Raw genomic sequence first — 11,821 nt, 5'->3', positions numbered from 1 at the left:
TCTTCTCCAGTCCATCCTCCACAGCTGCCAAAGTGATATTCCTGAAGCATGGGTCTGGCTGTATCATTCCCCTGCTTGTTGCTTTTAGGATAAAATGTGTAAATTTCTCCCTTGGCATTTAAGAGCCTTCACACTCCCTCCAACCTGTCTTTTTAGACTGATTTCACATTATTCTCCTTCTCATTATCTGTTCCAGCCAAAACTGACCTATGTGCTGTTTCACAGGACTCAACGAGCTTTTGCATAGGATGGTATCCCTCATACTTGAATACTCTTTCTCTCATCTCTGCCTTTTAGTATCACTAATTTCCTTCAAGACTCAGCTCACAGGTCAGCTTCTACATGAGGTTTTCCCATTCCCCCCAGTTATTATTGTCCTCCTTCCCCTGCAAATTATATTTACTTATCTCTTTGTGTGTCTCCCCTTACACCCAGTAGTTTGTAAGCTCTTAGAGGTAGAAATTATTTTGTCTCTGTCTTTGTATCCTGGTATCTAACATAGACCGTGAGACAAAGTAGACAATTAAATGCTCTTTAAATTCAGTTTGAATTAAAATCCTGGTACTACCAAGTGACTGAGGGTTCCTCTTCATGAAGGATTATCTCTGTATTGTCCCTGATACCGCAGATTCAGGGAGCCTTCACTTTAGCTTCCAGCTGGGTAGCTTCAAGGCTTTCTGTCTATCTGCATTTCCTACTCTCAAATCCAGGCTTATTCCACCTCTAACAGCTTTGGGGTATTGCAAGTTATCACTATGTGGGATGGATGTGATCTATGTTCCTCCTCAGGAGTGGAAAAACTAGTGAAGGTCCTGAAAAAGAAAGAATAAAATATTCTCTCACAGTAGAGAATATAACCCAGGTTTTCCAGGTTGGGTAGACAGTAGGACTGTGAGATCAGCATATGGTTTACTGCGCACTGTCAAATACAGCCTCTTTTTTTTTCTTATTTTTTTTTCTTTTTCACAAGAATGTTTTTGTAAAAAAAAAAAAAAAAAAGAAATTCCTTTCTAACGGTCTAGTTGATCATTCATGGAGACCATAAATCTGAAGGACACAGACCGCCTTGGATTGTCCTAAAACAGGTTTAAGCCCGGTCAATTTTGTTTGAGGATCATGTACCATTAACTTAAGGGAATAATCTTTATGATTAAGAATAAAAATGTATACATTAAAAAAAAAAAGAATGTTTTTGCATATTTTTTTTCTTTTTCACAAGGAAGGGTTCATACTGCAGAGAGAAATGCAGTGGGAAATGATTGTGATGTAAAGACAAAAGGAGTCAATAAAATGTGCTTTAAAAAAATCCACTTCATTTTTCTAGAAACTACTCTTTGTCTTTCTTAAGTTTTTAACCCCATCTAAGACTTTTATTTTTTTCACCAGTTCTGAAGAGTACTGGGATGGAGTGTCCTCTTTGCACAGAAAATACTACTGAAAGACTATATAGCTCTCATTAGTCAAAACTGCTTCCATATTATCGATGTTCTGAAGGTGAACTGGAGATTTGAAACACTGAAAGTCATTCTTTAGATCAACATGTGTTCAACACTGCAGCTCAGCCGCTCCTAGCCAATGTTTTTCCTTTTTCTTTTTTAAAATCAGAGAAGACATTAACTTAACACAAAAGCATTTAACTAGACAATAGCATCTTCCCCTCACCATTAAACTCACACACACACACACACACACACACACACACACACACACACACACACACACACACACACACACACACACACATTCCTGAGCCACCACTGGGAAAAAGGAATACTCAAAGCTCAGAGAACACCTCCAAAGCTGTCATTGTGTCCCAGCAGTTGTGGCATACTGACGTCTCCTGTTGGGTTGCTTTGGTGCTGCGTTTCATCTGCTACTTTTCTGCTATGTTGCTTCTCCTAAATTGCTGAATTACGTCTTGGTTGCTCCTTCCCCAAAAAGGGTGTCAACCACTTTAAAATAAAATTGGGGTGGGGGGAGGACAGGCTAGCATATGGCTTCAGGGTTGCTTCAACTTTGTTTGGGGTGTGTATGTTTGTGTATGAGAGTATGACCCACGGTCACACCAAGTGATGTTAGCAGGGAGTCCTTCACGTTAAATCCACCCTTTCCACTACTCTCACTAGGAACTTCTCCAAACTCGTTTACTATTTGGGGGTGGGATAAGTAAATTACTCTAGTACCAGAATCATGTGGATTATCCTCGAATTTCACTTAGCTGTACTGTAGGGGAATGATGGAGCAAATTACTGCCTTCCCATTTAAAGACAGTGTAGCCCAGAGAAGTGAAATGATTTGCCCATGGTAACTCATGGTAGTAAGGAGCAGAGGTGGGATTTGGGTGTCAGTCCTTCTGACTCAAAATCAAGTACATTTTCTGTTGTACAGTAACTGAATCATTTGAAGAAGTCACTCTCAGGTTCAGCTCAAAAGATGCCAAAATATATTTGGCACCATGAACAGAATTTTGTTAGTAGACAAAAAACTCCTTGAATATGGCCCAACTTTTCCAGGTTGGGATAATAAACTGAGTTATTGATGGCGGGTGTGTGTGTGTGTGTGTGTGTGTGTGTGTGTGTGTGTGTGTGTGTGGTAGCATGTATTAAAAAGACTATCATCCTCTCGTGGGAGGAGATGCTTATTGATCATATTTGTATCATTAAATCCAGAGTTAAATTTCCAATGTGAAATAGCAACAGAGATAGAGAAAGCAGTCAAATTAACTAAAAATAATCCATAAAATCGGGAGTCCTTCCAAAGAGATATGAACTCTCTTAACCTATAGGATTAGACCAAAGAGAGAATATATGCCTGTCTATGGCTTAAGGAATTTTAGAACTAATATTAATCCCCTCCCAGGAAGTAGCGATTACTGATTGGTCCTCTGAGAATTTCAACAAAACTTTTGTAACTAAGTTTTCCCTTGATCTGAAGTTTATTGGTGAATGCTTGAAGCCCTTGTTGACCTGAAAGTTGATTGATGGAAAGTAGAGGCAACAGGCTAAAGGCATATATTATTTATTAATTCCCTTTTAAAGAAAATGGTAACATAGCACTATGGAGCCAGGATCAAGACCTGGCTGACCCAGTACAGAAATTGTCTGGCTTAAATACATTTTACCGTGAGAAAGGAACGCTCTTAATTGAACAGATTGTAAATTTAGTAAGACAGTTAACAAAAGTAGTGTCAGCTGGGTTTTATGATTCCAGGCTGTGTAAATTTCCTCCCTGTAGCATATGTCTCTGTGACATATGATAAGGAGAAAATCCCACCACTCTAATGGCGGACATCCTGTCCTAAACAGGTCCTTGAAGTTGCTGACACAAGAAAGGGTACCTTAACAGAGTTGACAAAGTTGAAATTACAACCCAGGACATCTGTGTTTTTCCTTATCACTAAGATGCCAGGAAAAGGGTCTCCTAAGGGAATTGCTAAGTCAGTCCCATTTGCTTTGCTGACATACCAAAAGGCATTCTCTATGTTTACTTAAGATAACAAAAGAGATTATTAAGTCCAGACTCTTTTTAATTCAAGCTTTAGCCCTTATTAAAGTCCAAAATTTATATTAAATATTATCACCTTACATGGATTCTACTGGAAAGAGTTTGTCCATGAGTAAATATGGGAAAAGCCCAGAAATAAACATCAGACAACTTAAGTGGGAGGTGGGGTTATTTGTATTATTATATTACATCCATTCCTTGCTCCGAAGCAGACTGGCACTGATCATAAAATGTGAATATATAGAATGTGAAGTGTCATAAAGTACCAGTCTTTCAGAATCTGTTATCCTACCAAGAATTCCCATTTTACCCTGCCAAGGTACCTGTATTGTAGCAGGTAGAGTGAGGAAGCAAAGGATTAGTGGCCTAACCTCTCATGCCCTGCTCAGTGGCCTGACATGCTGCCTTCTCCCTTACTGAACCAAAGCTCTTTAATGTGGGAAGACTCCCGGGATCCATGACTGATTCAGCAACAGTGCATCAATGTGCCTTTTCCCTGCAACCCCCCAAGCCACTTTAACACTTGTCACTTTCCTTTTTTTTTTTTTTTTTGTCAACTTTGCCATTCTGATGGATGTGAGAGGATTTTTCTACCAGCAAAAGCCAGGTTAGAATTAAAAGTGGTTTCCTGGTCTAACCTGAAAACTACCCAAAAAATCCTACCCTTTCAAAGCTCTGTGATGTCAGTCACCATGGTTCTTTTTTTTTTTTTTTTTTTACAGTATATTGCAGTTTAATTTTTAAACACTGGTAACAATTTTTTTCCCTTGTTGGGAAATACCTGATATCTTAGTGGGCAAGTCTTCACAAAGTAACAGCATTTTATCCAAATTTGATATTCATACCAAGTTCACAAAACTGTGAGAATGCTGGCTGAGATCAGCTTCCCCATGAGGAGACCACTGCTATTCCCCAGCACAGGTGCAGGTAGCAGAGGGCGGTCAGGAACACCCAGCTATCTGTGAACTTGGGAAGGGTCTTGGAATAAGAGAAAAGACAGTCTTCCCCCAAGGGAGCCATGAGGTATTTTGTGTTCCAACCTTTCTCTCTTATTCCGGTTAAGGATAGGTCCCGCACAGCTTCTGAGCAAGCTCAGCAGCTTAAAGGGACACTACCCTCAAGACAAAGGCTTTGTCGGCCCAGTCTGACTTTAACACAGTTTAACTAAACGGCAAAACTGAAGACCAGAGTCAAAAAGCCCCCCAAACTCCAGCCCACCCCCCCCTCCTCAGAGACATCTGATTTCGTTCTTGTTACTGATGCACTTTCTTTCTGCCACCATGGCAGAGGAGCTATCTGTGGGTAGAGTTGAAGAGGCCCTAACTCCCCAAGGACCCACCAAGTAACTCTGAAGATAGGTGCTGATACATCTTAAAATGACCCTTGCTCTCAGTTAAGAGGGGAGACTGTATGAGGCAGCACTTTCTAGAATAAATACCAATATTGGTGCTTTAAGATCAAACATATTACCAAGGGGATCCACCTAACGGAGATGCCTCAACACTTTCTCCTCTCTTCACCCAGAAACCAAGGAAGAAAAACACCAGATTCTTTCTTGATATAAAAAAGATAAGCAGCAATGGCCACCTTGAAGTAACAACTTCTCTGCGTGTCAGTGTAGTATTCCTCAGTTCCTTCAACCCTCACCCCCCTCCCTGCCATTAGGAAACAAGCATATTTGAGCTTCTTTCACTTGGGGGTGTGGGTGAACATTGAAAGGATCAAACACTTTTCTGGCTGAAGAATGAATCTTTATGGGATGTACCTAGGCTGTACCCTGGGTAGAACAGTCTGCTCCCCAATTCCCAAACCGAGCAAAGCCAGATACCTCATAAAACAGTCTTCGAGGTGACTGTGCTCGGGATTTTGACCTTGGGAGCAGCAGTTGTTCAGTTCAAGTATCCGAGAGGATTGGGTTGAGATGCTGGGCCTCAGACCCAGGAGGAGAGCCTAAACAATAGCCAGAGCATCACTCCACCCCAGTTCTGCTAGAAGGCACACTTGGGGCTCTAGGGCCCAGAACCACATCACCACTGACCTGAAAGTTTCTCTGTGAGGGAAGGAGGAGGTAAGTATCAAATGGTATCAACTGTTTGCCCAAGACCAGTTTCTTAGCTACAAAGTTTAAGATTTGTTACTAAGTGTTCTTTCACAAGGAATGTGATGTAGAAAGAAAGGGCAATCTTTGAGGACTTCGAGTAAAAGAAGCCTTTCTGACTTGCTTGTCTCATCTTCTCCATTTAAAGTGGGGAATGGCAGGCCCAAGTTGGGGCCATGACGAGGGAGGGAGGGAGAGAGTGTGTGTGCACACGCGTGTGTGTGGGGGTCAGGGCTGTAAAGGGACATTTCGGTTGTCCAGGCTGGCCTGTGTACACCTGCTCCAGCTGTCCAGCCACCATGGGCCCCATTGAGGAGGGGTGGGAGGAAGGGTAGCCCGGATATAATTTGTAGCACTTTAGCTCTGTAACATTATCTTCACCTCCTGATGGAGCGCCCGCCCGTCTGCCTGCCCTTGGCTTCCTCTGTATCTCTCTCCAGGCTTCCTATCAGATAGGCACCCTTCCAGGACTCCACAAAGGGTGTCACTTCTCAAGCTAGTTGCCCTGATGTGTTTATTAAACAATCCATGGCCCTTTTACTGACACTTTGCGAAGCTGGGGCTTTGATTTTTGTACTGGTTCTTAACCCTTTCACAATGCTTCCTCCCTTGCAGGGCCCCAGCACCAAGGCCAGAACTGGGTGTGCCCCAAACAGAGCCAGGACAGCTGAAGGCTCATCAAAGGCTTTACCAGCATTAGCACTGCCTTTAGCAGTGGGAGAGACAGTGAGTCTCCCTTGCTCAGTCTATGCTGCAGTCTCGGGGAGGCCTGTCACATCACTGTGATAATCAGCCAGAGAAGAGCCCCGACCAAGGAATGGGAACCACTTGGACAGGGTCAGCTATAGGAAGGTGTGAGAAGGTGAGGAGGGGTGAGGCCTTTCAGAACTAATGGCTTCTCCTGCCTCTAAGCCACAAGAGCAGACAGAATGAATTCTGAGCCTTCACACGCACTGAGGTTGTAGCCTCACCAGCAGAGTCAACCAGAGTTGTGGACATAAAGTGGCCAGCTTAGGGCTTTTGGTTGTGGACAACACAGGTTGGGCAACAACAGGCCCCATCCCCTCTGCTGAAGACCCACAGGAGACAGAGGAGAGAGAAGGAGAAGTTGAGAGCCCCCTGCCTCACCTCCAGGTCAATGACTGGTGGCTTCTAGGGCAAGTTCAGGGGATGAATGCTCAAAAAACACATTACATGGAAGTCTTAACCATGGAGTCCCTGGAAGCAGGAATACAGAAGGCTTGGCTGGGAGGGTAGGATCTTTTTTCTGCCTTTGACAATGAACAACTGACTGACTCAAGCCAAGGGGGGATGGGCACCTCATTTACCTTCACACCTTGTGCTCACCTGGGTCACTACCGCTGTGTAGACTTCCTCCTCCTTCCAGAGCTGTGCTCATGAACAGCTGAATAATTCCCTCTTCAGGCTTCCCAAATATAAAAGGAAAATGTCTGTGTAAAGACTCCACCCAACTCCCAGACAAGGAAGTGCATGCCTATATGTATATGTATGTATATACACATATACACATATGTATGTATATACACATATGCATATATACACATATGCACATACATATACTCAAGAATGTGCACATGCACATCCATGAAGGATCCTTAGGGTGTGTGTACGGGTCCCCAGGCTTCAGGTCAAGAGCCCCGGTCACAGATCCGTTCAACATGGTGCATCTCCTTTGGGCAATCAGCAGACAGGATGAGCGGTGAGTCGTTGGTCACCACCACATCATCCTCAATGCGAATGCCAAGACCTCGGAATCTCTCAGAGGCGTCACAGTCATCTTCAGGAACATAGATGCCTGGCTCAATAGTGACCACCATGCCAGGCTGGAGGGGCAGTGAGCGGGACATGTCCGGTGTGTCGTGGACATCCATGCCGAGGTAATGGCCAACATGATGGGGACAGTATTTCCGAGCTGCCTTGGTGATGCTGTTAGCTCTGAGGCTGGTCACCACCCCTAGCTCCTGGAGCTTCTGCCCTATCAGACCCAGCATGTGGCTGTAGATGTTCTCCAGGCTCTTGCCAGGGCGGCAAAGGGCCAAGCACGCCTTTTGGATGTCCAGCACAGCTTCATAGAGCTCTGCCTGGGCTGCAGAAAACCTCCCGTTGACCGGCCAGGTACGGGTAATATCACTGGCATAGCCAGCAGATTCACAGCCTCCATCCAACAGCACCATCTCCCCATCCTTAATAATCTGGTTGTTCTTTACATAGTGCAAAGTATTAGACCGGTTACCCCCAGCGATCACAGGTGGGTAGGCCAAGATGTCTGCACCCCGAGACCGGCACTCAAATTCAAACTTAGCATAAAGAAATGCTTCATCCACTGGGGCTTTGCTGGCAAACATGGTTTCTACAAAAGCCTGGGACGTCAGCCGCCCAGCGCCCTGTAGAAGCGCTATCTCGGCTGGTGATTTGATGAGCCGGAGGCGCTGTACCAGTTGGCGGACAGCTCGCATCCTGTTCCTGCTCCCGGCTTTGGCGTCTGTCACAGGCTTCATGTAGTCAGAATGCAGCTGGGCATGGGAAGGCTTGGTCCAGTCATACCAAACGGTACTTGTTTCCGCTTTCAGTTTGGGGACCAGATACTTGAACTCCTCCAGAGGGAAAGCTTCATCCACACCAGTGAGGGCCACAGCTCCATCAGCCCCTGACCGTGGCCCATCCCAGAGCTCCCGGCTGGGATCTCTCCGAGGGACAAAGAGCATGGCTTTGTGAGCGGGGAGCTCCTTGCCAGGTAGGCTCTGAAGGACCAGGATGCTGTCGGGCTCTTGGAATCCACAGAGGTACAGGAAGTTATTGTCTTGGTGGAAGGTGTAGGGGATGTCATTGCTCATGAAGAACGTGGGATTGGAGAGCAATACCACTGCTTGGTCTGTCCCACCAAGGCCTTGGGCTTCTTTCTGGATCAAAGCCATCAGTTTGTGTCTGCGGAGAGCGTATTCCACTTGAGACAGTCCCGGAGTCACCTCGCCTGGTCTGAGAAGGTGTGGGTGTGTAAAAGGGCTGGGTTGGCCTAGATACCGGCTCGGAATCTTCCTTTTTGGAACAGGCTGGAGGGAGAACCTCCTCTGTAAAAAGGGTGTGCATCCTGCGAGGCCGCGGGTTCTCCTGGTGCCGGGCCCGAGCCGGGGCGCCCAGAACAGCCAGGGCATTGCCGCCAGCCCCTCGCGCGTGCGGGAGAAAAGCCGCCAGCAGAGGCGAGCGCCGCGTCGCCGGGAGACCAGTCACCATGGTTCTTAAAACCCATGATAAATAATGTCATTGGTAAATTGAACTTAGGAAAGATTCTGTTTGAAAGTAAATGGAGATGGAACTACAGAATTCAAGAGTTGGAAGAGCTCTCTTTATCTCATACCTGAAAGGATTTGCCAAGATAATGTAACAAATAAGAACATCTCCTTGAAGACCTGCCAGGCAGAGAGCCCACCTACTCCTGATGCAGCAGTTTGGGATGGCTTTAGTTAGTAGGAAGTTTTTCCTGGAATCAAGCCTAGATTTTCCTCTTTGCAACTCTGACTCCTCTTTTCTGTTTCTGCTGCTTGTGGGCAAAGAACAAATCACACCTCCCTTCCACATAACAACCCTTCAAAAACTTGCAAGCTACCCCACTTCCAGGGCAAACCCCTCCCAGACTTTTCTTCAGGGTAAATATGGAGAAAAACTTCCTTAAACATGTAAATTTAATAGGTTGACATTTAAACAATGGCATCTTTTTAGGATGCTGATACAATAGAGTGGCTCTAGGGTATGATCATTTTCATAATGTTATTTCTCTACCATTGAGTCTTCAGCCTGTGACATGTGATTTTCTATTCAATTTCATTCTATAAGTGGCTACAGCCCAGGTGGTTCTTTGGCTAGGGTATACTTCATGGTTTTATGGGAACTACTGGTCACATCTAAGTCCCTTACGGGGTTAGTTGCCAAGGCTGTCCAGTGCTACTAGCCTGAGTTTCTGTATTCATTCAGCAGACACCTAGGCTCCTTCCTCCAGCAGTCCATCCCAGCAAACACCAACAGCATGTGTCCACAGGTAGAGAATGTTCCAGTTTTTTTATCCCTATCGGGTTCACCAAAAGGTATCATTTTGAACTTTTCTTGTCTTGCCCCTGCCTTTTCACACCAGGTCTGGCGACCTGAATTTACTATTTGCATAACCTCTCTCCTCATCATTGAATCACCAGATTACCACTGACTTGGGCCAAGAGGGATAAAAGTTTGTGTATTAGTGTTACTATTATTATTGTTATTATCAACACAAGAATCTCATCAGAAACGATGGAAAAGTTAGGGGTATTTGTTCTGTTAAAACAAAATTCCTGCATAAAACGCACAGAAAAGCAGAGTCTTCATGGTTGTTATTTAAAGCCGAGGAAAAACTTCTTTCTTCCTATAATTGAATCCATTTTTATAACATACCTGGGGTGGGGAACCTGCGGCTTCGAGGCCACATGCGGCTCTCGAGGGCCACATGCGGCTCTCGAGGGCCGCATGTGGCCTCGAAGCCGCAGGTTCCCCAGTTCTGTATACTATCGCATCTCAGTGGAAACATTACATTTTGCACTTTAAAAAACCAACAGAATGGTTTTATAGATCATCCTGTTCAAACTGGGAAGGCCAGAAATTGCCTATTTGATTACCTAGACTGAGACCTTTGAAGTTACCCCAGAAATTGTCTATTTCCAAACATCTGGGCTCATAGCCCAAGAAAGTCATTGATAAGAAGAAAGTCCCCATGTACACCAAAATATTTATAGCAGCACTTTTTATAGTAGTGGAGAATTGGAACAGAGTAAATGCCCATTGATTGGGAATGGCTAAACAAATTGTGGTACATGAATGTAATGGAATATTACTGCATTGTAAGAAATGAATCGAATCCTGTTTCCACAAGAAAATACCAAATATGCCAGAAGTCTTGTATTTGTTGTGAAGGAAGGGGAATAAACAAATTAGAAATGAGAAATCAACAAAGATGTGGCCGTGGGCTTATTAACCTGTCTAAAGGCCAACAGTTCTTTAGATAAAATCCACTACTTCAAAGGCCAGAGATGAATTTCATTACTCTTCTTATGTAAATGGTGAAGGAACCTAAAACGTTCTGGGGTTGGCTATGGGAATTCCTGTAAAAGAATGCATAACACCTCCTTCTATAAGGAAAAGGGGGAATGTGGCCAGAATGGAGACTCCCATGGGTGGGGTTTAGTGGACCCTCAAGTGCCCAGACCCTGGGAGGCAGGGGGGAATCTGAATGGAAAGCAGGACTTGTGTCTGGACCAAGCCGAGCCGTCCACGACGAGCCAGAACCACCAACGTACACGAAATCAGAAACGAATGACATGAGCATGGCTCCGGAGACGCGAGGACGCCCCCAACGCGCCCCTTCGGGGAGGTGGGGGGAAGGTCACGGGTGTCGCACATGGCCCACGTGTGGGGACTTTTTGCCAGCTGTGCTGATGTTTTCCCTTTTTCTTATTCCGTCTTTAAAAAATACTATTCGCTATAAGGGATGGCTCCGCTGGGGAACAGGGAAGGGTACGGGAGAGATCGTGGCGACGTGAAAAGCCGAGGGCATCCCTGCCAGTCTTGGCCCATCCCCTTTTCGGCTCCAAGGCTCGGGGGCGTGCAGACGGAGCGCTGGCCCGGTGCCGGGCGGACCGGAGCCGGGGGGACCGCGGCTCAGACACTTGGCGGCCGTGATGAACTCCCATCAGCTGTAACATGGGGCTAACAAACAGCGCGGAGCTCCTCCGGGAACGTTCGCACGGTCCTTCGCAAACAAAGAGCCCAATAAATGCGGTTCGTGGTTACCGTGCCTGGGCTGGCCGGCGGCCTAGGAAGCGGCTGCCCGCTCAGTCCGGCCCTGCCGCGGTGTAGACACGAGGGAGGGGCGAGCCTAGATGGCCACCTCTCCAGAGGCCCAGGCCCCGGGAGGCCTCTCCAGGCGCGGGTCTTGGGGGTGACTGACAGCTGGTACGCCCGTGCCCGGAGCTCCCGCGGGCCTGGGCCGGCCTGCCCCCGCCCCGGGGCTCGGCCACAGCTCGAGGTCTAAGGGGAAGGGCGGCCCGAACCGCCCGGACACAGCCCACGTTAGTCCGGGAGGCCGCCTCGTGCGCGAGACTTTAAAGCAGGATCAGGGGAAGGGGGCGTGTCCGAGGGCGAGGGGCGTGTCCGAGAACAGAGGCTTGGAGTAGTCTG

At 46.3% G+C, this 11,821-nt stretch overlaps 1 protein-coding gene across 1 annotated transcript; it reads right to left on the bottom strand.

Moving 5' to 3' along the window:
• Positions 1–5,233: 5,233 nt before the first annotated feature.
• LOC140510841 (xaa-Pro aminopeptidase 3-like) lies at positions 5,234–8,839 on the bottom strand. The gene has a single exon (XM_072619716.1). The coding sequence runs from the start codon at positions 8,773–8,775 to the stop codon at positions 7,252–7,254; it is 1,524 nt and encodes a 507-aa protein (XP_072475817.1). The 5' UTR covers positions 8,776–8,839; the 3' UTR covers positions 5,234–7,251.
• Between the last annotated feature and the right edge of the window lie 2,982 nt (positions 8,840–11,821).

This window comes from Notamacropus eugenii, chromosome 6, assembly GCF_028372415.1.
Source record: "Notamacropus eugenii isolate mMacEug1 chromosome 6, mMacEug1.pri_v2, whole genome shotgun sequence".
Taxonomy (NCBI): domain Eukaryota; kingdom Metazoa; phylum Chordata; class Mammalia; order Diprotodontia; family Macropodidae; genus Notamacropus; species Notamacropus eugenii.
The sequence above is the reverse complement of the archived record's forward strand: the minus strand, read 5'-3'. Positions and strand labels throughout refer to the sequence as shown.